The 27664-nt window shown below is 34.3% G+C and overlaps 1 protein-coding gene across 1 annotated transcript in view; it reads right to left on the bottom strand.

The window, feature by feature from the left end:
* LOC101705307 (arylacetamide deacetylase-like 2) overlaps window positions 1-25720 on the bottom strand; it is a 36724-nt gene extending 11004 nt beyond the window's left edge. Inside the window, exons 1-4 of the mRNA XM_004834465.3 lie at window positions 25430-25720; window positions 21775-21997; window positions 16253-16322; window positions 14138-14309 (exon numbers count right to left, since the gene is read on the bottom strand). Of these exons, the coding sequence (XP_004834522.1) occupies window positions 14138-14309; window positions 16253-16322; window positions 21775-21997; window positions 25430-25567 (603 nt within the window). The 5' untranslated portion in view covers window positions 25568-25720. The remainder of the gene's footprint in view (window positions 1-14137; window positions 14310-16252; window positions 16323-21774; window positions 21998-25429) is intronic.
* Between the last annotated feature and the right edge of the window lie 1944 nt (window positions 25721-27664).

The following is a 27664-nucleotide window of genomic DNA, read 5'->3' as shown; positions in this document are numbered from 1 at the left end:
CTGCCATACACAATCATTTTAAAAGAAGAAATGGTTTATTTGGATCACAGTTTTAGAGATTTCAAACCATGGTTGACTGGCTCCAAGGAACAATTATCATGCTGAATGGGCACAATGGAGCAAAGCTGTTTCCTTCATGTCAGAGAGAAACCAAAGAGAAAGGGAAGAAGAAACCAGGAACCAGATACAGTCCTCTAAACCACACCTCCCTGACTCATCCAGAATTGTGTGATCATTCATTCAGTGAAGTTGACAATCAAGCTTAACCATCATACTGTGGAAGACTGAAAAAACCATGGAGACATGATAACTAGATGCAATATGAGACTATAAACTGTATGCAGAACCAGAAATGGTCTGAAATCTTAGTGAAAAAAATCCATGAAATCCAATGAAGCCCTGGTTATTTTATGATGTTGTACCAAAGTTGATTTCTTAGTTTGTACTATGGTTATGAAAAATGAAAATGTTAAGTAAGATGCGTAATTTCATTGCCTTTTATAACACATACCTGTGGACCTAATAACTCTCAAATTATTATTTCAAAAATATTAAGGGTGATTGACAAATGACTATAATTCAATTTTTAACTTAAAATTGTCATTAATTAATATAACAAATAGATAAAAATTAAAACCCAACCTGTTCCAGTTGACAGTTACAGAGCATTGTAATCAATAACTACAGAATACAAATATATTCCTTTCAAGGGAGTTGGAAAATTTACAAATTTGGACCATTGCTGAGGTATAAACAAGTCTCAATTGATCCCAAAGACTGAAATTGTGGAGTATATTCTCTAAGACAAGAAAGCTAAATCAAAAATCACTAAAAAGAACAACTCTTGGAAATCCCAATTTTTAAAATGATATAACATTTTTAGAAAAATATTTTTAGAAAAATAGCAAAACAAATGACATATGAAAAATAAGTTAACTTATTATGTGTAGCACAGAAAAAAAAGTGTATTAAGGATCACTAATAGCTTCAAGTATATATGAAAATATTTAAACTCAACTTTCTACCATAAAGAAGCAAGAATTTACAAAAGCAAATTAAACCCAAAATGTGCAAAGAGAGTACAATAATAAAAATAAGAACTGGAGCCATAAAATAAAATATAAACATCAAAAAATTAACTGCTAAACTTAATATATTAAAAAGAATAAACTGCTTAACCCAAATTAATCAAGATGTAAAGCACAAATTATCAGTGTCAGAATGAAAAATTTGTTAATTTGATATGTTTACATAGTATATGAAATATTGTGAAAAATTTTATCTCACTGTTTGTCACTTATTTTGTTATTGTTCCTCCCTTGTGAACCTTTTCTAGATATTTTTCCTCATTTTTCCCCAACACAAACTAATTTTTACCCCCTTGGGGATAACAACACCTCACTGAAAATGCATGGTCTATTTTTGTAGATGTCATGGATGTAATTCTTTAAAACTATCAATATAACTGACTCAAAAATAGGAAATTTATACAGCTTATATCTTTTAATGGATTTATATTTTAAATTGAGACAATAAAGCAAATGTCGGGTGGAGGTTGTTTCACTGATAAATTCTATCAAACATTTAAAAGTGAATACTAGTCATAACAAAATTCTTTCATAAAATGGAGGTGTTGGTCAGGCTGGCCTCTGTAGCCCCAGGCTTCATGTTCACCCTGTCAGACCCAAGTTCAGGGCCAACAAAAACATTTGTTCAGATCCATGAACACAGAGAACTCCAAACAGATTAAACATAAAAACATTTTCACAGAGACACATTGTAATAAAATCCTTAAGAATCAAAGGAAAAAAAAAGAATTTTGAAAGTTGCCAGAGAAAACAACTAGTTATATACAAAGGCATTCCTATAAAAAACTATAAGTGAATTTCTTAGCAGAAGCCTTGCTAAACAGAGAAGATTAAGACAACATATTCTAAGTGCTGGAAGAATAAACCAAAGCTGCCTTTCAAGAATGTTATAACTAGCAAAGCTCTCCTTCAGAAATAAGGAGAAATATTTTCCCAGATAAACAAAAGCTGAGAAAATTCATTACCACTAGATTTGGCTTATTAAAGGAACACTACAGGGTGTCTTTAAAGTTTGAAACAAGTGAATGCTAATAACATGAAATCATGAAACTCTATAAAAGCAAGAATATATTCAAATTTAATATTCTAATACTGAAATAGTGCTGCAAAAACACGTTTAACTCTAGTGTAAAGGACAAATTATTAAAAATTACTGTTTATTATAAATTGATCATGAAGACAATAAAAAATTAAATTGTGATATCAGTTGCATGTAATGCTGGAGATGTGAAAGTGTAGCGTGTAATAGACAAACAAAAGATAAAAAAATATTTGAAGCATACTATTACAAAAACTTAAAATATATAAAAATATACTTAAGGTACCAAGTATCAATATACTTAAGCTATAATGATAGCTTAGACTAATCTACCTTAAATGGTTCAGACCACTTACCCAAGCCTACAGTTGGACAAAATCATCTAACACAACCTACTTTATAAAAAAGTACTGAATATCTCATGTAATTTATTAAACAGTATCATTACAGGGTTGAGATCAAGTGGCTGACTCTGGGAGCTGCAGAATGTTACCAGTACCCAATATCATACTAAAGTGTTGTACCAGACATGGATATCCAGGAAAAAGACCAAAATTCAAACTTCCAAGTGTATTTTCTACTGAATGTATATCACTTTCATAAAGTCAAAAAATATAAGGTGAAGCATCAAAAGTCAAAGACCATCTGTGTTAACATATAAGGCTATAATACCTCCCTTTCAATAATGAATAGATCATCTGGAAAAAAATTATGTAGAAACAATGGACTTGAATACCAACAGAAGCCAGATAGACTTAACAAACATATACTGAGAATCTAACATTAGGTGAAGTGTATATTTTTATCAAGTGCACAAGTATTATAGACAGTAGAAATATAGCATTCAGACAGGGTTAAGCTCTCGAGGGAGTCAGTGCAGAAGATGAGAACACATTACAGCTGTGTCTGGAGGTGCATCTGTCAAAGGCCAGGCCTCAAGATAAATATTAAATGACCAGGCCTACATGCCTGTCCAAGGCATAAGCAATAAATTGCAGATTATACTGCAATTGGCATCACCTGGTTCAAAAAAGTCTAGATAGACATCAGTCACCCTAGGAGGTGAACAGAACCTCTTGATCCATCCCTTCCTTAAAAAGTCTTTTCTCTATCCATGTACACTTGCTACATGACCTTCTTCTCCACTGGTTCAATATTACCTAAGTGGCTATACTTGTAATCGGTTGATCATAGTTTTGACCCACATTAGACCCACCTTGTGATTTTGATAGGGAAAAGTTTTAGATAACTTAGTAGACTGAATATTAAGGTAGTTGTAGAAGCAAAATAAGTAATGTGTTCCTTTAAGATTTACTTTTTCCCTAACTCTTGTTGTTTAAGGTGACAGGTTATCTGACTCTTTAACCAGTAACTTCATTAACCTAACGAAGTTGCAATGGCTGGGTGAATTTACAATGTATATATGCCTATCTTGTGTCTGTGACTTGTAAATAGGAACTGGAATTGTATTTACACATCAAAGACCACTAGGGATGAGATAATGGATAAAAATGATATAAAAAGAGAAACACTGAACAAGGGGGCACGCAGATATTAACCAGACCGGTTTCTGGTTGTCCCTCCAGCTTGCAAGTAGAAGTTTTATTATTTTACCAAATTCTGTGTCTCCGTGTATTTCTTTCTGACATTTCTGGAATATTTGGTTCTCTGACCAGGAATCAGGAATGAAATAGCCCTTTTGGGCATCGCCCTGAACCCCACTGGAAGGAAGGGCTCTCCATCTCCTCAAGAGGAAAGGCTTACCCCTGGGACTAATTTCCTAGGCTCCCCAACAGGACATGGAGACCAATGGCTGAGGATCGTCCAAACCCAAGATGGAAGACAACAGAAGGAGGACTGCTGCTCTTGGTGTCTCATCTGTCTCTCTCCTTTGCTGGGTGAGAAACCCTGGGAAACACCCTAGTTATTAACTTTTGGTTTTGCTTTGTGAATTTGTATTTTGTAACTTTGTGCAAATACAGCACAGGTGCATGATCACCCCTTGTGCTTTGCCATTTGGGAAGATAGCTCCTCCCATTTGCTTTGGTTCACTTTGTGAACTTTGGGCAAAAATAATGCAGGGGCCCTATCACCCCTTGTGTTTTGCCATTTTGGGAGGTAGCTTCTTTCAGTTGTTTTGGCTATGGTTAGGGGGTCACCAGGAGAGAATGTGATAACTTCTGAATAAATGTGTGAAAGAGTTCTGGATAGGAGAGTGTGTGAAATGAGCTGTGGGCCAAGACAGAGAGAGGAGGTGCTTGTGCTTAAAGAGTCCTCTGAGGAACTTGTGTGTAGTCTGTCTTTCAGTTCTGTGGTCATGTTTAACAAAGACACAGCAATGAGCTTATGCGACAGCCCACTTTAGCCTGAATGGACCTTAAAGTGACTGAGAGACCTGCAGCCAGGCAGGAGAGCAAGTGATCCCACACCTTTGTTTGTCTTGCATCTCCATACAAGGGTACCCATACACACACCAACACTCTGATTGGCCGATCACAGGGACAGAAACATCTCGTCCTACTGTTTTGGAATGCATGGTTAAGAATTTTATGAAATGTTTTACTGGAAATTATGGTATTAAGATGAAACCCCAAAACTTAGAGCCTTTTGTGAGTTAGAATGGCCCAAGCTTTGCCTAGCTTGGCCAACTGAGAGATCCCTAGATGAGGGTCTCGTCTGGTCCATCTGGCTAACAGTCACCACCCCTGGATGGGACCATCCAGATCAATTTCCCTATATTGATTTATGGCTCAAATTGTGCCACAGAATGCCTCCTTGGCTTCATATGTGTACCCCAGAAGCAAAAAGCAATATCCTGGTCCTCCATCAGAAAGGGGATGATGCTGAAAAGAAACCGGTCCTTTCAGATCTGGACTGAGAGAATTTAGACTTTCCCCCTCCTTTTGAGTTGCTAAATTCACAGGTTTGGAGGAGGTGGGGACAAAAGCATGAGAACTGCTTGGCTTCAGAGCACCAGAGGGTGCATGCTGCAGTCAGACTCAGAGAGGATTGAATAGGACTTACACTCAAATTTTTAAAAAATTGAAAAGAGAAAGTAAGTAATGGATTGAAAACAGCTAAAGAAAAGCTCTGAAGGGCATAAGACAAAGCCAGAGAAAGTAAGAAATTTTACAAGGGTTACAAATTTTAGTTAATTGATAAATGTATCTGTGTTTCAGTTTGAGTTGATGTTTAATTGGTGTGCTTAAAGAATTTCTTGAACATTGCAAATTCTTCAATTGTAATTATATGGTTAAATTGCTCTTTTCTGTACTTTGTTGATTAAAAAAACCATCAAGGTTACTACCATTCTATTAGCAGCCACCCAAATTTAAAGTTTAACAATCTGAGAACAAAAAAGGAACAATTTAAAATTTTAACAGCTAAAGACAACTTTGTGATAAAAGGTCTATATTAAATGAGATAAAAAATATTAAAAAGCTATAAGTAAAAGAGACACAATTTTGATATAAAAATTTTGTATGTTTGTCTTGTTAGAAAGATAAAAAGAAATATACAAGACCAGAAGGCCTAGGTATGTCAAAAGATGTGTGAAAGTGATTTATCAAGAAAATATGTATGTTTGTTTGTTGGTTTCAAGTTTGTTATGAAAAGTTTAAATATGTTTACATTGGTTGTCATCAAAGGGTTAAATTCTAAAAGTGTTACTATAATATGTGTACATTGGTCATCTTCAAAGGGTTTAAGAGCCAACAGGTTACAATATGACCTTCTCCTTTATAGTGAGTTAGAAAAAGAGACTGTTGGGAAAAGGCACAAATATGTCAGACCAAGGTGCAATATTTGAGATTTGACTTAAAAAAAAAAAAGACAAGGGAGGCTAGATCCAGAGAAAAAGAAAGTCATTTATTCTCTGCCAAGACAGCTCCAAAATGCTTCAATTGTTTGATCCCATCTTTGCTTTGTCTTAATTGGGAGTAATGTAAAGAACTTTGAACTTTGTATAACTTTGTTAACCTCTAAAGAAATGCAGAGAGTTTTAGTAGAAATTAAAAAGATCAATGCTTCTAGAATGCTGGCAGACACACAAAATCCAGACGTGTGGCATGAACAGCAGTTTCCAATACATATGCAGCCCAATTGGAATCCCAATACCCCAGTAGGCCAGGAGAGTTTAAGAAATTATTGGACGGCCCTTCTGGCAGGGATATAAGCTGCAAATAAAAGACCTACAAACTTGATTAAAGTGTCAGACAAGAAGAGCCCAATGAGAGCCCTGAGAAATTTTATGAGCGGCTCTGCGAGGTCTACAGAATGTACACACCATTTGACCCTGCTGTTCCTGATAACCATCAGTTACTCAATACTACCTTTGTAACTCAGTCAGCTCTAGACATCAGAAGAAAGATTCAGAAGCAAGAAACTTGGGACAGCATGAATATAATGCAACCGTTGCAATTAGCTAGGAAAATGTATGTGAAGAGAGCGTTGATGCGCGCGTGGCGCGCGAGAGAGCGAGCGAGAGAGAGAGAATAAAGAAGGAAGATGAATGAGATAAGAGAAAAGCCAGATACATAGCAGGTGCTATGGGAGCCAAGGAAGAAAAGGAGAAAGAAAGACAGGGAACAAAGTCAGAGGGAAAGTAGAAGAAAGGTTTTAAACATGAGGACTTAGATTGTGACCAGTGTGCCTATTGCAGAGAGAAAGGACATTATAAAAGCAAGTGACCACAGCTCAAAGAAAAAAAAAGCAGAAATTAAAGGAAAAAAAGAAAATCATTTACTTTGGGCTATAGAACCAAAAAAAGTGCTTTTAAGAAGCTAAAATTGACTTTGGCAGCTGCCCCTGCTTTAGGCATACCGGATGTAAAGTGGCCTTTTGTTCTATAAGTGACTGAGAAGAACCATGTGGCCCTTGGAGTATTAACCCAAGAAGTAGACCCATGGAACCAACCAGTGGCATACGTGTCTAAAAATTTACATCCAGTAGCAAAAGGGTGGCCTCCTTGCCTTCAAGCCTTGGCGCCTCAGTTTTATTAATCCAAGAAGCAGACAAGCTCACTTTAGGTCAGGAACTGACTGTTCAGGTTCCACACACAGTCTTGAAACTGTTGAACATAAGAGGGCATCAATGGCTCTCAAATAATTGGGTTACTCAGTACCAAGCCCTTTTCTGTGAGAACCCCCGCTTATGGTTTATTCCTGTAAAAGCTTTAAATCCTGCTACCTTCTAGCCCACGGAGACAGGCCCTCCTGATCATGACTGCTTGAGTGTCATTGATGAGCTCTTTTCCAGCCACCCTGACCTACAAATGACACCCTTATCTGATGCTGACCTCGTTCTGTTCATGGTTGGGAACAACTTCATGGAAGATGGGATTCATCATGCTGGACATTTGGTAACCATGAAGGATGAGGTGATCCTACCTGGGACCCCTTCCTAGTTGGCACAACATGCTGAGCTCCGGGCACTCATACAGGCACTCCGATAGGCAAAGGGTAAAAAGGTAAATATACATACAAACTTTCGCTATGCATTTGCTACATTGCATATCCATGGCATGATTTACTGAGCGAGGTCTTTTCACAGCAGAAGGGAAGCTAATTAAAAATAAACAGGAAATTGTACAGTTGCTAGAGGCAGTATGGGAACCTAGCAAAGTCACAGTAATACATTGTTCAGGACATCAGAAAGGCAAAGACTTCGTTACACAAAGTAACAATAAAGCTGACACTGAAAGCTGAGAAAGACAACACACTCAAAGCCATGCTCTCACCACTCCGGAGTCTGGTGAGTCAACGCACACCTGAAGAATGGAAGCGCCAACAAAGACGACATGGATTATTGTATTGTGCCATATCACCACTGCTTTAAGTTTCTTTGTCTGTGAACTGCGGGTGTTTAGGCCTAGTAATGAAAAGTTTGATGAATAATATGTGACTTTTAAAATGGTAAAAAGGGAACTGGAAGGCTATCCATTTACAATATTCTTTGATGCCTGCCCAAAAGAACCTTATGGGGGACCTAGGGTAACTTCTGACTGTGGGGGCTATTCTAATGAGAAGTTATATTGCAAAGAGAAAACACAAGTTTGGATCAACGATTCCCTTGTTGGACAAGCCACTGGTAATTGTAACAATTGTAAACAAGGTTAATGTAATCCTATATCTATGTATATGCCAGCTCCATGGGATCCTATTTGGCTATAAGGAGTAATATATTTCATTAGGACAAGAAATTAGAAAAGATCTTGAGGAAATTTGAGACACACTTCAGGCTTTAGAAACCCAACTAGATTCACTGGCCAATGTCGTATTACAGAATAGGTGTGCTCTTGATTTGCTCACAGCCCAGAAAGGAGGGACTTGCTTATTTCTTGGTGAAGAGTGTTGTTATTATGCTAATAAATCTGGTGTAGTACAAGAATCACTAGACAAACTGAAAGATTGGATCAAGGCTCTTGATGAGGAATTTGGTATAGGAGAGCTGTCCTATGGGATTAATTTTACTTGGTCAGGATGGAAAAACTTGGGTAGGACCTCTTCTGAGTCCCCTTCTTGTTATTATATTAATATTAATGTTTGGTCCTTGTGTCATCCAATGGATTTCAAAATTTATACAGCAGCGCATTGCTGCAGCTCAACACTACCAAATGCTAGTGTTAAGAAATGTAGATAAACTGGATAGAACTTGTAATGGATAGAAGAATTATCCCAAAGTAAACAAAGGGAGAAATGATAGGGAAAAGTTTTAGATAACTTAGTAGACTGAATATTAAGGTAGTCGTAGAGGCAAAATAAGTAATATGTTCCTTTAAGATATACTTTTTCCCTAACTCTTGTTGTTTAAGGTGACAGGTTATCTGACTCTTTAGCCAGTAACTTCATTAACCTAACAAAGTTGCAATGGCTGGGTAAATTTACAATGTATATGTGCCTATCTTGTGTCTGTGACTTGTAAATAGGAACTGGAATTGTATTTACACATCAAAGACCACGAGGGATGAGATAATGGCTAAAAAGGATATAAAAAGGAAAACACTGAACAAGGGGGAGCGTGGATATTAACCAGACCAGTTCGTGGTGGTCCCACTGGCTTGCAAGTAGAAGTTTTATTATTTTACCCAAATTCTGTGTCTCCATGTATTTCTTTCTGAGATTTCTGGAACAATTTTGCTCTACAAAACTTCCTCTGTGAAGTGGAGTCTGTAACAATCCAGAAGGTACCCTCCTGTCTCTCTCAGGAACTAAAGTCTCTCCCTCTCAATAAATACTTCCTACCCTTAACATCCATTGTTCCTTAGAAATCATTCTTCAATTTTGGGGAACATGAACTAGGCATATCTGACATTTAGCAGGTTGAGAGTTACATTTATTTTCCCTATATCACAAGGAACATTTTCCAGAATAGATCACATTATTATAGACAGATGAGTTAAGCAGAAATATTATGGCAGATAGACTAGGTCCTCAAGAGAATCAGGACAGAAGTGAAATGAACCACAGCTGTGGCTGGAGACATATCTACTGGAGACCAGGCCTCAAGATAAAGACAGGATGACCAGACCTGTATACTTCCTCAAAGGACAAACACTGGACCTCATGAAATTTAGATAGACATCAGCCACCAAGGTGGGTGACCAGAGACCTCTGGATCCACCACTTCCTAGGAGAAGTCTTTGTTCCTTCCATCCACACTTGTTCTGTGATTTGTTTCCAAATCAGACCACTATTACCTATGTGACTATACTTGTTATTAGTTGATCATGGCTATGGCCCACATTGTACACACGTGGGTTTTGTTTCATAAAATCTTTCTGTATAGTGGAGTCCCTGGGCTACCTACTCAGGTCCCTTCCTGCATCTCAGGAGCTGTCCTACCAATAAATATCTTCCTACTCTTAACCCTCATTGTTCCTAGAATTCAACCTTCGGTTTTTAGAGAATAAGAGCTCTGCATATCAGAAAGCTAACAGATTGGAAGATATAATATTTCATATCTCATCTCCAGTATTATTTCCCATATCATTACATTAGTCCATAAATAACAGATTGAAGATTGAAGTTATAAGTATATACTTCAAACACAATGTATGAAACTAAAAATTAATAATGGGAGGAAAATAATACAGTTTACAATTATGTACAAATTAAACAGCACACTCCTAACCAGTGTGTCAAAAAAGAAATCAAAATGAAACAACAATATCAAAAATACCTTGAATTAAACAACAGTAGCAATACAACATGCCAAAACTTATGAGATGCAGCAAAAGAAGTTCTAAAAGAATTTTTTATAGAAATAGGTCCCTACATTTAAAAAAGAAATATCTCTCTAACTTTATACTTTAATAAAACAGGTAAAGAACAAACTAAGGTGAACATTAGTAAATAGAAAAGAGCAATAAACTTAAAAGTTGGTTTTCTGAAAAAAATCAGGTTGAGAAAAATTTTAAGAGGGAGAGAGACCCTCAAATTAATAAATTCAGAAATAAAAGAGTGGTCTGGTACTAAAGAAATACAAAGAATCACAAGATACTGAGGTAGGAAAAAATAAATAAAACTAGGTAGAAAGGAGACCAGGAAATCAAGATTTTAAAATTGTACTTCTAAGAATGACTGCAGTTTCAAGACAAGCTCTTTTCCTGTCTCTGGAGGCCACCCTAGAGTGAGACCCTCTTCCTCCATCCTTACAGAGAATAGTGTTAAATTACTAAAGGCCTTTTACATTAACCTGTAAATTCCTGGCCACTAGACCCTTTTCACCTTAAGTTGCTCTGCCTCTAGCCAAGAAAGCAGCTGCACAGGAGACAGTATGTCTTAAAATGCATATTTCCACACAAACCCATATAGATGGCTTGCACAGTAACCTGGTAGACAGTGAGAATACACATCTGAGATCACTTATGTTGAAAACAGCCTTTAAATGTGCTCTACTCTGGGTTGTAATGTGCCTCATTTCTTTGAGTACTCACACTCCACTCTTGAGGGTGTCTTATATCTACATCTAATAAACCCTTCTCATGTCTCTTTTACTGATGCATCCTGAAAATTATTTTTCTGTGATGGGAGTTAGAGAACCTGCATACTTTTTTTTTTGCTTAAATATTTTTATTGGCACATTTTAGGTATTCAATACATTTACATTTATCATTGGGAACTTGTACCTATACATGATGTATCTTGGCTCTTAATTTTTCCCCATTGCCCTGCATACTTTTTTTAAAGGGATGGGTTAAGTTCCTTATTTCAGCCTCAGGGACCATCAGATCCAGCCCATGACAAAACTACTATGAAAAATTATATACCAAAAACTTGGAAATCTAGAAATGGATACATTCCTAAGAACATATAACCCATCAAGAGTGATTCATGAAAAAACAGTGTATCTAAACAGACCAAAATGAATTAGCAGAATGAAAAATAATCAAAAGCCTCCCAACAAAAAAGGAACCCTTCCCCACTGTTGGTGAAAGTGTAGACTGGTTCCACCACTGTGGAAATCAGTGTGAAGTTTCCTCAAAAAAACTAGGATTAAAGGTCTCATTTGACATAGCTATTCCCTTTCTGGGTATCTTCCCAAAAGAATTAAAAGCATCATACCACAGTGACACATGTGCACCTATATTTAGCACAGCACAGTTTGTAATAGCTAAATCTTGGAAACTGCCCAAATATTCATTAATTGGTGACTAGATAAAGAAGATGTGAGTTTTTTAAAATATAAAATGGAGTAGTACTCAGCCATAAAAAGATAGAAACATTTATAGATAAATGGATGCAGCTTGAGGCCATACTCTTATTGAAATAAATAGGACACATTGTAAATACTGAATTGTTCTCTAGCATGAGAAACTGAAAGTGTAAATGAGGACCAAAATGTATAATAGATATTGTGAGAGTTAAAGCCAATCATTATCAAAGCCAAGACTTAAAGCCAATCATTATCAAAGTTTTCTTTTTAAATAATGAAAAGAAAACTTCCAAACTCATCTTGCAAGTCTAGCATTATTATATTACCAAATCCGTATAAGGACACCATCAAAATAGAAAATTAAATGCCAAATTTGCTTTTGAATGTAAATGAAAAATTTCACAATAAAAATATTAACAAGCCTAATTCAATAGCAATTTAAAAGGTTCATACAACATAAGCAAGTGTAATTCAGCACTGGAAAATGAGGATGTTTTAACATGTTCAAATTTATAAATGTGATACAACTCACTGACCAAGATGAGGGATAAAAAGGGGCAGAACAAGTATTTGAAAAAAATTCAATACATTTTCATGATAAAAACTCTTAACAAATTATGTACGAAAGGAATGTACTACAACATAACAAAAGTCATATTCCATCAAAAAAAGGGTTAGAACCAGTAGAAAAGTTTTTAGTAAAGTTGCAGAATAAAAAATCAGCATACAAAAATCAGTTGCATTTCTATAGACCAGCAACAAACTATCTGAAAAAGAAATAGATGAAGTAATCCTATTAATATAGACAACTAAGTTAAGTAGAAATATTACAGGCAGGCAGACAGGGCTAGGCCCTCCCCAGAGTCAATACAAAAGATGAAAACACATTATAACTGTGGCCAAAGATCCATCTGTTAGAGGCCAGGCCTCAAGATAAACACAAAATGACCAGGACTACATACTTCCCCAAGAGATAAGTGTTAACACCTGGCCCAAGAAAGTCTAGATAGACATCAATCACTCTGGTGGGTGACCAAGACTTTTGTATTCATCCTTTCCTAAAAAAGTTCTTTGTTCTTTAAATGTACACTTGCTGTGTGACTTGCTTCCCCATTGGATCAATATTAGCTAAGTGGGTATATTAATTTCTTATAGGTTGATCATAATGCTTTCCAAGCTACTTAATGTGTGCAGCATAACCTTAATCTAAAACATGATATTTTTTAAAAATAAAGATCAATCCCTCAAAAACATCTGATATTTAATAAATTGTACCAAACAAAACCAGCAATATGTAAAAATCTTAATTCATCATGATTGAGTCTCATGCCTAGAATGATAGAATAATTTAATATTTAAAACTTAATTGACATGATTTACTACACTAAAAGAATACTATAAAAATTATATGATCACCACAATAGATACACTGTAAATATTTAATAGACGCAGTATAAATATTTGTCAAATTCAATATGTATTTATGAGAAAACTATCAGCAAACTAAGGCTAAAATAACTTCTTCAATTGGACAAAAGTTAGCCATTAAAAACTTTCAGTTAATGTCATGTTCATTAATAAGATACTGAACAATTTCCTTCTAAGATTCACAATAAGATCATTGTATTTAATATTGTCCTGGAGTCCATAGCCAGTGCACTAATAAAGGAAAATTTTTAAAGGCATACAGATAGGAAAGGAAGAATGAAAAGAGTTTCTACAATTGAAGATATGATTATATATAAAAATCTTAGGGAGTTAGAAAGTACAAAGATAAAAAATACAAAGGAATAGAAGGCTAATATAAAAATCTATTATATTTCTATATACTGTCAATAAACATGTGGAAAATATTTTGAGTAAAATGTTTTTCAAAATAACAGGAAGAAATTTGAGAAAACAATTTCATGATTTCTACACTGAAAATACAAAAATATTTCTGAGAAGTTGAAGAGAATCTAATAAAAGATGTATATACATTTATTGGAAATTTCAATATCATTAAGATGTCAATTGATTCAGCTATTGATTCAGCTATTGATTCAGCGCAATCCTAATCAATATACTTTTAAGAAATTGACATGGTAACCTAATATTTTAATGGGAAAGATACAGAACACTAGAAACAATTTTAAGAACAAGTTTGAAATAATCATAGTATTGACATGGAGATGACTGATGGAACAGGGGAATCTGAAGACAGATAGTGATGTTAATGTCAATTGAATTGAGAACCATTTAATTCATTAAGAAAGAATGATCTCTTCAAGAAATGATGCCAGAAGTACTGGATATTTGATTCTTAAAAAATGAGTCTGAACCTCTACTTCCCACCATACAGACAAATACAATGTACCTGTTGAGTCACTGCTGCTGCTAAAGCACCGCCAGAACTGTCTCCTGAGATGCAGATTCGACTGGGATCTACTCCATATTTTGAAAGAATTTTATCCTGAAGAAAAAACTTGACTGCAGTGATGCCATCTTCAAACTGAGCAGGAAAGTGATGTTGAGGAGCTAGTCTATAACTTTAAAATAGAGCAATAAAGCACTTATTGTTGTATCTATTACTCTCAAATATCAAATAGATACAGTTTAACACCAGACTTTCAACCTTCAAAGAACCAAGGTTGAGTTTTCTACTAACTCAATTAAAATGAAAATCAGTGTGATACCATAAAGTGAAATAAATGAGGCACACAAGCTTCAACACCCCACGGATTTTCTCGTATGAGAAACCTAAAATATAAATAAACAGCAAAACAAAAGATAGATAGTGGGAAATAGAGAGATCTTTTCCAAAAGCGAAAGAGAACAAGAGAGGCAGAGAAAGGCAAGGGAGAAGATGGAAAAGAAATGAAAAAAGAATTAGAATATGTTATGTACACATGCCAACTCCCCCAGGAGGAGTGTAATCATTATGTACTCAAACAAGTACTAATAACAATTTTGAAGAGAAAAGATGTTTTAATATCGTATATAAAATAAACAGATGGCCTTGTATGTGAGAAGTCAGAGGAGTGTTGTGAACACCCTTGGGATTACAAACAAAATTTTTAACACAAATGCATTATGGATTGGAGGTACTCTGTAGATTATTTTATGCTCTCAATGTAATTGATGATCCAAGCATTTTAAAAACTTTTTTAAGAAAATCATGATTTTTTGAAGGCAACAACATATCTGAGATTATATTCTAGGCAAGCGACCTATACTTTTCAAGTTTATTTTGATCAAATTTCTTCTAGCAGGCAATGTGTATACTTTATTATAGATAATGTCCACAAGTTGATTCTAAGGTAAAAATTTAAAATATAAATAATACATTAATATGTCGGAGAGTGTTCTTATTTCTGATAAATTCATTTGTAAGACAAATTATCACACAATTGTTTTAATGGGTACAAATGAATTCCCACACACACATATACAGATCAATAAAAACAGAATATCAGTAAGGAATGGCTCAAATGTGTAAGACAAGCACAAATTATATCATTATGGGGCCGAGGATTTAGCTCAGTGGCACCATGCCTGCCTTGCAAGCAAAAGGCCCTGAGTTCGATACCTGGTACAAAAATAAAAGATATGATTAATATTACCTCAAAAGTTATAGAAGTAAAAAGGATAATATTCTAAGATTAAAATTTAGAAATACCCATGAGAAGTTTTTCTGGCTAATGAAAGTATGCATGATGGCTGTGGTAGTAATCACTTTCTTCCAATGATCAAATCTTTCTTTAAGTTTCTCTCTAAACTTTTAGTTTTCTAGCCAAAACAAAACTAGGTGACTAAGTCCTATAAGAATTATTGGATTAGAAATTTCTATGTCTTTGTTACTATGAAATAGGGAAAATGTATAAGAAAATAATTCTTGCTGAGGATGATAGGTTTAAGAACCAATTTTGGATGTCAGAAATTCAGATTATACCAATATGGGTAAAAAAAATATTCAACTGTCCTATGATTTCCTGGTGTGTCCCAGCAAAATGAAAGATTTTTCCTGAGACTAGATTAAAATTTTTCCTGAGAATAGATTACAATTTTCAACTGGTCTCCATCTTTATCACCTACATCAGTCCAAACTAGAGTTGGTTTGAAATTAAAAATTTTCTTACCAGCTTAAATAAAAACCAATGCCTCAATACCACAAACGTGATTAATTTACTTTCTCTTGTCCAGCTATATTAAGTGGGACTCAACTGGGGTTTTATAGAACTTGAATTTAACGTGTCTAGAACAACTATGTTTCACCAAAAGCTCACTCTAGTCTGTAACTCAGATTTCTATAATCACAGGAAAATAGTACTACACTCTGCTTCTTTGAGGAGCAGTCTATGGTACAACAGTAACAAGCAAATTATATTAATTTTTCAAAATTATATTTAAGGCAAAGATGACTTAAGTTGCAAATCAAACCTCTATATGTTGAAGGAAAAATTGCAATAGTCAAAGAAAATCATTCTCTTACTCCACTCCTACAACGACAGCATCAAGTTTATTTGCAGTCCATCTGTTCAGGAAGTCAAATGCTGTCTGCTCTGAAATGAAAGAAAGAAATGTCAAAATAACTTCCTGTAATGAAAAAGCAACAGAACAATTATAACTATGAGCCTAGAAAGAAATGTAGTTTGTGAATGTTACATAGGAGGCTTTATTTCTGTCCCTGTTTCCACATAGAGGGATCTGATCCACAATACACAGTGAGCTCATATCAGTCTCTTCAATCTCTGTCTAGGGATGAAATGATTTTGCCAATTGATAATGTGGCGATGAAAATCTAGGCTCAACCCAGGCTAATTTTCTCTTGTCAATGCTGTTTGTACACAATGGCACGTCCTAGGTCCCTTCATGGCCTGGTACAGTTTACTTTGTTCAGCTCTTCCAATCACCAAGTTTCATGGGGACAGGTGTGATCTGTGAAGACAGCTAGCTCCTTGCTGGGTCTCTAATTCAAGAGAGACATCAACAACATCTTCCCTAGAAATAATAGCATTGCTTTCACTTTCACTTGCCAGAATTCCCTGCAGAATTATTCAAAAGAAAATAAGAGTTATGTATTGCTTTTCTAAAATAATACCACTCAGTAACATGGCTCTTCAAAACTTGTTTTCTCCGAATATATGTCACTCTGAGATGATCTATTAATGTTAGCATTAAAATAGAGACTAAAGAACAGCAACTAGACTCTTGAAGAGCTTCTGGCAAGTCAGGGTGCAGACTTGGATGTGCATGAGTTTTGGTACACTTGGATGCACCCCTTGACTGGGACCTAATACCTGCCCCTCCCTCAAACATGCATACTCCACATCTTTCTCCAAGTATCCACAGATTCCATCTACTAGTGCTCTAGACACAGCAACTTGGCAAATTCTGTGATCTGGCCTACAGTTTAATTTCCTACAAGATCCTAGAAATTCAGAGAATTTTAGGGTTGTGATCAAATTCCAAATTTCATATGTTTCTAAGGCTGGTCTTAAACTAATAAAATTGTAAATTAAAGTGACTTAAATATTGGGAGAATGACAATTTGGAAAACAGAATAGTAAATCACTCATTCTTGAGTATAAAAAGTTTTTATTAAGATTTAATTGAAAATTTGCAAGCAAAAGAAATGCATAAATGAAGACTCAAATGCACAAGATATAAGAACTTCCTGATCTTTACATTTAAAGCCCTTCAGTAATAAATTTCAAGCCTGTGACTTTACTCATCTCCCAATCCATTTATATTTCTCTTACAACTGAAGACAAATTATTTTTTTTGTTTCCCATTCTTATCTCAAACTGCCTCAACTACACTATATTTACTGATATAATCTATATGGTTACAATTTTCTCTGTTCAATTCCCATTTATAGAATTTCTACTGCATTTTGTAAGTAGAAACAAGGTTTTTTGATAAATATGGAGAAACAAGAGCCAAAGAATTATGTAAAAAAATCTAGGAGGGTAGCATGTTCCTATTATTGCTTAGTTGTCAAAGCAAATTTGTCATTTGGGAGGGGATTAAGACAGGGTCTTGCTAGGTAGTTCAGGCTGGCTTTGAACTCACTATGTAGCCCAGGCTGGCCTCAAATTCATGGCAATCTTCCTGCCCCAGCCTCTTAAGTGCTAGGATTACAGGTGTGCACTACCATACCCGGCAATATTTTAGAGAAGAAAAACAAGAGAAAGTCTAGGAAAGCAAAGAAAGAGAATTCAAATTTCCTAACATCAGCAAGTAGAGCCAGAGAACACATACACACACACACACACACACACACACACACACAAATGTGCAAAACAAAAAAAAAATATTTCCCCTAACCAAGTGGACTGTTTCCTTGAGGTAAGGTAGAAAGCCATGCTAGAAAAAGCTTACTCTGAAAGAAAAATCAGAATTCATGAAGTGTTCAGAGAACAGAAAATGATTCAGGGTAAATGAAACAAAATTCTGGGAGGGGTCATTGACAACAGACAGGAAAGTTATATGTAGGAGTTGGGAAGGCTAAAAAATTTAATTTATTTCATTAAGTGATGAGAGTCACTGAAGAAATTAGAACAAAAACTCATATAGGCAGAACTTCATGTTAGAAAGATCCATTATTAAATATAGATGACATAAAGTTGAACAGGAATTAATTAGAGCAGAGATATCAACAAGGAGTACCTCTGAAACATCCTGAAGTACCAGATTATATAAATGAGTCAAGACATTAAGATGTAGAATGTAAGATTGAAGGAACAATCAAACGTAGTAAGTAATTACTATTTATTGAAAGAATTCAAAAGGTTGAGATGTTGATTCAGAGGTTTATTTGGTTTCTCAGACTGTTTAGACACCATAAATAGAATTGTGTTTTGTAATATTAGAACAGTCTGCAGGTATTTACTTCTGTCCAGAGGTAAATATCTAGTTGACTGTTAAAAACATAGATCCAGAACCGGATATCAGGAGCCAATGATCATTGGAAAAGAAAAGAGGGTGGAAGAGTAAATATGTAGAGACAAAAACAGAAAACTTGGAGGTGATTAAGATGGACAAGAATACTTAGGAAATTTATGAATGAGGAAAATATGTTGTTCTGTTTTTTTGTTTTCAAATGTGGGAGAGAGAGATGAAAAAACAATAAATGGCAGAAGGAATTCTATAAGATACTTTGTTGTAGAAAACAAAGGCAGAAGCAGTGAGTTAAAGGAAGAGTGGCCAATTGTTATGCCATTGAGTAGAAAATAAAGAGAAATTAATTTAAGGTGGAAATCCAAGGAAATAGGTAAAGACTGGAGTGGATGGATAGCAATAAGTCTGAGGAAGGAAAAGAAAATGATAAGAGATGATGCCAGCACTTGGAAGGTTGAGGCAGGAGGAGCGTTGCTGTGAGTTTGAGGCCAATCTGGGCAACATAGTGAGAAATCATTTCGAAAAGGAAGAAAAAATGTGAGGACATAAAATCCCTGAAGTCTTCCATTTCCTCTGCAATAGTAATAAGCTTGATATCTAGGAGACTGGGAGTAGCTAGGTGGCCTGGGCTGATGCAGATTAATAGTAACCGACAGGAAGGAGAGGTAAAATTTATAAGACACATGTTCCAAGATTTCTGAACCTCATTAGGGATACTGGTTATCAGAAAGAATCTAGAGTAGTGCAGAACTCTTACCCCTAGAATCAGCAACCACTAGGGCCTAATTTGAAATACAAAATTTTCAGACCTTACCAATAGGTTACTGAACCAACAATTCTGTAGACAGAGCCCAGTCTTTTAATGAAAACATAAAATAATATTTTATAATGAAATAATAAAATAACAATAGTTAATACACTGTGTGTCATTATCTTCAAAAGTACTCAGAGCACAAAATATAAAAGAAAAAGATTCTTACAAAACAGAATAATACAAAACTTTCTTAATGATCTAAGATGAACTAGTAATATAAATGAAATAAAATAGCACATAAAGTATTTTTGAATCAATGAAATATATAATTTAGAAAAGTATTGTATTTGAACTTCTCCCTACTTCATATTTTTCCCTCTTCTATTTTGCTTTTTATTATCATTTCTCTTATATGAGAAACACAAAGGCATATAAATATACAGATAAAGACCAATAATCTTTTTAGCAAGACCTGTAGCTAAGTAACATACACTAAGCCATTGAAATTTGAGTGCCTAAAAGCACTGTCTAATACCTTCCTGGGAGGAGTAAACAACCCTTCCTTCTCAGTGTGAATTCACTTTTTCAGGTTCTATCAAAATCTTTGAAGGGAAAAAAGAATTTATGTAGATTCTATGGCTTACATACAGAATACCTGCTTCCTTGTATATTATAAAATTCACCTCTAAATCATATCCCCAAAGACAGTTTTTACCCTTACTGTAACACATAATATCACCTCCTCCTAGCACTGCTTTTCTGAGTATTTGTCTTAATGTCATTCTCTCAGCCTGTACTTGCAAGGATTATCAGAAAATCAATAGATCATTGTGAGGATGAATTTTAAGTTGTTTCTCATAACACAGAAAGTCTTTCTCCCAGATCAAAGACCTGAATTTCTCATCTCAGTTTAGAAATTATGTAGTTTGGTATATTTTTATTTTTTAGAATGTAAAGAGGATAAAACAAGCATGGGAAGGATATTATTTCCCTCAGCCTTCTATCTTTGCTAGGCAATTTATCTTGTATTGCTAGATAACTTTTCTACTCTGGGAACTTTAACTAGTTGATAAAGCACAAACTATACTAAAGCAATACTGTCCTAATGGTTTGCAGATTTGTACCAAACAATCCAAGCAAGGGTCATGAATAAAGTTTGATCCTCAACCTTAAATTTTCATCAAGGTTGCAATGCAGCTGCCTAAGCCAAAGCTGCAAAGACACACACTCAATTCCTCTATGTGTCAGAAAAACACACAGAACAAAACACAACCTTTCTTTAGTTGAGAAGGCTATGTACTCTTCAAATATTCCCAGGTGCTAGTCTACAGAGTAAAGTATTTAATCTTTATATAAATCACCTAAATAATTTCCTTTTAACAAGTTGCCAGAAAAATTGTACCTGATTATGTTTTTCTATGTTAGTTTATAGAAAAGAAAACTGAAAAGCTAAAATTGCATCCTAAACATTTTAGCATTTTTTATGTTAAAGTCTTTTTGTACACCATTAATTTCTCATGCTTGTTTTCTTCTTGCTCAGTATGCATTACAAATATTTAGTTACCCAGCTTGCTATGTTGTATATATTTTTATAAAGTTCTCAAACTATTTAGTATCAAATGAGACAGAGAAAGTCAGAGTGAAAAAAATACATAATTGATTGTACTTCCCTCAATTTCATTCATTTATTTAAAGATATTATTTTATTTATATAAAAATCTCCTCATATTGACAGCATTTTATGATAGAATTTTCTAAAGTTTTCATAAATATAAATTTGTTCATGTTTTTATTTTTAATCCTTTGTATGTGTCTCTTAGAATCATCACCAGGAATAAGTAGGCACATAAATTTCATAGGAAGTTTATTATTTCATAATCTGTTTTGCATTTTTCTTTTAGAATCAAAACAATAACCTGCATTCCAACTTTTAATACTCCTTGTATTTTTCTTATTATTACCTACAAACATGATCCTATAAAAGGCAAAAGCACATGATTCTGATTTGCCATTTAAAAGCTCTTCACCACTTCAAAGTCTCTGCTCTTAGATATATTCTTATACCAAAGGGAAACATTTTAGAAAATGAGTTGTTCATGCCCTAGTTTTGTTTGATATATATTCATTCAATGTGAAACCTTAAAATGCTTACCAAAATAAGCAAAACAAGATCTGAATTCAACAATATTCATTCTATTTGTCAAACATGTCTATGTCTCTTTCTCTATTAGATATCTAATATCTATAGCTATATTTATGAATTTCTAAATAATTATGCATATGAGTAAATGCTTATATAAAATAGATCATATATAAAAATGTACACCTAGTAATTCTTCTTTAGATGATGAACTTACTGCAACTTCCAAAGCAAAAAGCACCACCATGCATATAGATTATAGCTCGTCTTAGGGTTTCTGACTTTCGTCTTGGCAAATACAAACGTACTGGGATGTCAAGAAAGGCTGTATCAATCACTGTGATATATTCATCAGGAAGGGGTTTGGTATAATCCATCATGAATATGATAGAAATAAATTCTTCATATCTCATAATGCCTATATTTTCAAAACAAATACCCTGTAAGAGCAAAACAAAATTTAATATTAAGATCTTTAAGTAACATCAAATACATATAAAGAGAAAGTACAAAAGAGAGAAAGCACAAACAGTATGAACAAAAAGAAACTAATGTTTCAATACTGTGAAGATCTTATTGAATGACCTTACTGTATTTGAAAGGCTCTAGTATTCAGTATCTTAGACTAAAAGTTTTCTAACTCAAAAAACCATCTTTACTGGCAATTATTTTATTCATGTTATAATTATTTAAGTATAAATTCTTATCAGAACATTTTCTATGTCTTACACCTCCTCTATTTTCTATTAGCATGTTGTCATATTTTCCTTTTTAATGATTTTATTTAATCCAAATTTTAAAATATTCTTATGACCACACTATCAATGATCTAAATTTCCTGTTTTTCTACTCTAATAGATTAGAACTCTTTCCCCCATTCCCTTAAATCTCAAATTTGATGTCACTGACAAAAGCTCTCCTTAGTTTTTCTGACCAGCTTCTCTAAGACCATTATAGCAAATCACTGGAGAGTTTGCTCAAAGGAAAATCCTTAAAAGATACACCATCAACAATATAGTAACACTAATGCAATGCTTCTAAAGAATTTAGTGCATTTACAAAGTGTTTCAAAAAATCTGTTCTCTATGCTTTAATGATACAGAAGCACTCAGAAATTTTGTTGCAACCACAGCCCAATTGCCCATCAACTGGTGACTGGATAAAGAAGATGTTGTTTTCTCTATAACATGGAGTACTACTCAGCCATAAAGAATGAGAAACTAGAGATATTTATAGCTAAAGGGATGAACATTGAGACCATACTCTTAAATGAATTAAATAGGACACACATATAAATACTGAATAGTGTCTCTGGTGTGAAAAACTGAAAGTGTAAATGAGGATCAAAATGGATAATGGATAATGTAAAATAGGATGAAAAGGTCCAAAGGGGAAGGGGAAGGGGAAATGGGAGGGGTAGGGGGAAGGAAAGAAGGGAAAGGAAAAAAATATGAGAAAGGGAAAAAATGGAAGCAAACTCTTTGTAAATAGGCAGGGGTGGAGGGGTTGAAGGGAAGGTAGGGGAATGGGGGAAAAAATAAGAACCAAGATATATCATGTAAAGGTACAAGTTCCCAATGATGAATGTCATCATACTGTATACCTAAAATGTACCAATAAACTTAATGAATTAAAAAAAGAGAAAGTACAAGATTCAGGTTTGTATCCATTTTTCTAAATCAGTGTCTTATGTCAGTCATTGCTAGTTGTGGGACATTGAGGAAATTACTCTTTTCCTTATATCTACAATCATGATAATAACAATAATAATAATTATCTTAAAGGGCTATAGTAGGATTTAAATGAATAAGTATTCTCAATGTGCATACAAGAATATCTGGCACATACTAAGTATTTAATAAATCTCATCTTATCATTATTTTTAAGTTTATCACTAACAATTTTTAAATATTTTCTTAAAATTGAATATAATCTAGTAGAATAGCCCTTAAAGTCTGTTTTTCATTTGTTTGTTTGTTTTGTTTTTGGTACCAGGAATTGAACTCAGGACCTTGTGGTTGCGAGGCAGGTGGCGGCAACACTGAGTTAAACCCCCGGCCCTTTAAAGTTAGTTTTTGAGAAATTGGTAAGTTTAATTTTTCATTAACATTAAAATTACATTTAATGACTTTTTAAAATTAGATTTTTTAGCAAATTGTCTTGTTTCTTATATGTCAGCTTTTTCTGGTTTTGAGTAGATGTATGTATATGAGATGTATGATACATATAAAATCCACTGGTTTAGAGATTATTTTGTATTCTTCTAATATACATGATCTTTAATACAGACATACAGACAGCAATCTTGCAAGGTATTTATAAGTAATATCCTCATCATTAAATTAAAAAAAGCATACAATTAGTGATTAAGGAAATTTTCCAAGATTGGTCATGCTTTATTTTTCCCTGCAAAATTAGTCTTCTACAACATGTGACTGCATAATATTGCATTTCTTTTCCAAGGCCACTTTTTCAGGAATTTTAAGATTTACTTTTTCTTCATATGTTAAAATATCAACTTTCCTGTTGGTATCACAACTAAGAGTTACAAAATTCAATCCTGACAAGAGTAAAATTGTTTTTCCTAAAGCAGCAAAAGATTCTGCAATTTGCTGGAACAAAATTTAAGTTAATTGCATGTGTACTTTTTATTTAAAAATAAAGGAAAATTAATACATAATAAATACATAAAGTATGTGATTTTATTATAGATGGACAGTGGTGAAAATAATTTGAAAGTGAGAAAGTAAAAGTAGAATTTTAGAGGTTGTGTCTTAATACATCAGTATCAGTTGCTCTGAGTTTTAAAAATGTACGACATAATCAAGGGAGATTATATAGCAGTTTATCTGTGGAACTGCCACTTGAATATCAACACATTCTTCCATTTATATACCAAGGAGTCAAAGAATTAAAGAAAGAGACAGTTATGGTGAAAGTAACTTCCAGAAGAGATTAGAGGGAAAACTTAAAGACTCAGAAGACACTAGCCAGAGCCAGATGGGGTTTCCCAGAACTGCAGCCTGCTGTACAGAGCACCATGGGAGAGAAAGCCTCTTCCTCGGTATTCCATGGATCGCTTTCTCTTTACTGACAATCTGCTGCTGCTGTTGTTTTCTACTTTCAGCCACTAATTGTTTCTATTAGCAAGGAACATTTCTGTCAACTTCCTGGTGTGCAGACAAAGTACACATTTTGAAAATAAAACAGTCTTAGGATAAAATTTTAGAGTTGTTAATTTCTATCTGTCTATACCTTTCTGAATATTTCTTCCTCTTCTATAAATTGAAAAAATTATTGAAAGATAGTGGAGAATGATTAGAGATGTGTTATGAAGCTTTGTACATCTTAAGAGATCAAAAATGTTAATTTCTAACTACAAAGGTGTTACTTTTTATGTGAACTCAATTTATTCTGCATATCGAAGTCAGACAATCTCTGAAATCCATCAATTTAGAATTAAAGATGGAAAATTGAAGCAGTAGGGATACCAAGATATCAAAGAGGTACAAACATTAACACTGTATGTCTCTATACCGTAAGTATGAGACTCTGTGCCCCTGAATATACAAGTGAAAGTCAAATTAACAGATAAACCTCAAAACATTTCCCTTTAAAAACACAATTTCTTTTATATATATCACAGTAAAGAAAGACTTCATCATAAACTGGAAAAAAGAAACCTATTTCACCTTGTTTTAACAAATGCAACAAGTATTACATACTTAATGTCATTTGGTTGTATTATCCTGAAAAAAAGTTATGTTTCTCATGAGATGATAACTTTCATGCCATTAATTTTAACAGCTCATGGGCACTGATTTTTAATCAACATAACATCACAATATCTGAGAAAGAAATATTCATCTTACCATAAATGTGAAAGTTTTAGCAATTGCATCCAAGGCCATTACTTTCCAGCTTTCTTCAATATTGTCAGGTATGGGTGTATAAATATGAGATAAAAAGAATACACACAACATCCCCAAACAGAGAGTTTTGAAACCCATAATATCCTTTTTCAGTCTCTTCACAGTGCTGAGATTAAAATTTTTCCATAAATATTGAAATACAAGCAATAAAACAAATGTAGACTGGGAAACTTCTCAAGTGATATAGTCGTCCTAACAACATGAAACTTAACTTTCAATTCACATATTACAACATCAATAGTAACTTGTTTTGCAACTACATAGACTCTGAGGCATATGTTGTAATTCCTCAGGTTATTCACTTATTCTTTTCATGTAATTAAAATTTTCCATGTATGGTGTTTCTTCATCCTGCAATGCTGTCCATCAGCAACAAAGATAATTTTATTATTGAAACCTAAATCATACCCCAAGTAAAATAGTCCAAAGAAGGAGTTATGATGTAAAATTCTGTGATAGATTAGTTACATTTTGTAAGATGTTTTAATTAATAGATTAAATAGCTAATATTTAGTCAGAATCCAAACTAATGCCATTAGCACAGACTAGTAACTAAGCTAAAAATCCCTGCTTTTGGTATACAAAATATAAAAGAAAAAAAAAGCTGTGGAGCTTGGTCCAAGTTACATCATTCATGAAGCTAGAATTTTTTTATTGGCTAAGGCACTAGGAACCTCAGTCCAAGTATCTCAGGAAACATTCTGTGTTTTAAAGGAGTATAGAAGGCAATGGTTAATTTTGTGGTTCCCCTTCGCTGGACTAAGGGGATGCCTGGTAGCTTGTAAAGCAATTTTGTGTGTGCCTGTCAGGGTGTTTCCAGAGGAAATTAGCATTTGAATTGGTAGACCGGTTAAAGGAGATTACTCACTGGTGTGGGTGAGCATCATTCCATCCACTGAAAGCCTGAATAGAATTTTTTAAAATGAAGAGGCCTGGTGAACTTACTTTCTTCTTGAGTAGAAACATTGTTATAACTCTAATTCCTATTAACGCTATCCCAGACTAATGTTCAGTGTTTTTCATATAAAGGTATTTATTAAACATGAATAGATGGCCCAGTTAGTTCATTAATGCTTAATGGTATGAGGAGGGAACTCGCAAATCCACCAGCAGCTGCTGCAGGTAGAAACTCAGATTAGGACTGGTCAGAGATGACAAAGAGAAAGAGGAGAATAAAAATCAGAATAACAGAGCCTCTGCTTTCACAGTACCACACAAATACGTATACACAAATGAGATTAATGAAGAGAGGGGGACAATATTTGACTTTTGGTTTCTGAGGTTATAAAATATCATACAAACAGTTCAGGACAAAATGTGTTTATTTTAGTTTTTCCATAAGTTTTCATTTCACACTGTAATCAGTAAAAAAAAAAAAAAAAAATGGCTGTAGAGTCTCACATGTCTCTTCTCATACCTCACTTGTGTCACTGGGCTGGGTCTGAGAGTACCTGAAGCTGAAATAAGGAATCTATCCTACCCTTTTACAGTAGGTTCACTGACTCCCATTCTGGAAATGAATTTTCAGAACAGGTCAGTAAGAGGCTTGTGAAGGGTTTATTAGACAGAGATTTAGAAAACACTCAAGAGTGAAATGTGGACACTCAGAGATATGAGATGAATCATAGTTTGGAACTGGGGATATTTATACTTCTCTTGAAGGGGTGGAAAGCCTTGGACCACCCCCACCACCACAATGGTATTTGCCCATAGTAAAGGAATGAGCATTTTTTAAAGTAGGTAATCTGATCCTATTCTTTGGGTTCATTCAAACTGCTCCTTTAACTTGGGATCAGGCTCTTAGTTCCTTACTTTTCCAATTAAGCCAATATATGGACTTTTATCCTTTCAATGGACATATAAGTGTGATGGGTTTTAACCACGGAACCCTGATATGTGTCACCTTGGATAACTTGGACTGGTTCCTCGAGGTTGCTGTTTCTTAAAGTACAATTTTTTACTTATGATTTCTTTGTCTCCTTTTTACCTATCTTTCATTTTTTTTATCCTACTCCAATCCTATCCAGGTCTATCTCAAACTCCTTTATGGCAAGTAATATATTCTCTACTTCTTCTGAGATAAAATCCAAATTTCTTCATGGAACATTGTATATTTCCAATCATCTTCACAGTGTCCCCGTTCTTATTCTATAATCTACGCTGACTTCAGCTTCT

The sequence above is a fragment of the Heterocephalus glaber genome, unplaced genomic scaffold, assembly GCF_053883595.1.
Source record: "Heterocephalus glaber isolate CG9 unplaced genomic scaffold, H.glaber_assembly_v1.0 deba00001504, whole genome shotgun sequence".
Classification (NCBI taxonomy): domain Eukaryota; kingdom Metazoa; phylum Chordata; class Mammalia; order Rodentia; family Bathyergidae; genus Heterocephalus; species Heterocephalus glaber.
The sequence above is the reverse complement of the archived record's forward strand: the minus strand, read 5'-3'. Positions and strand labels throughout refer to the sequence as shown.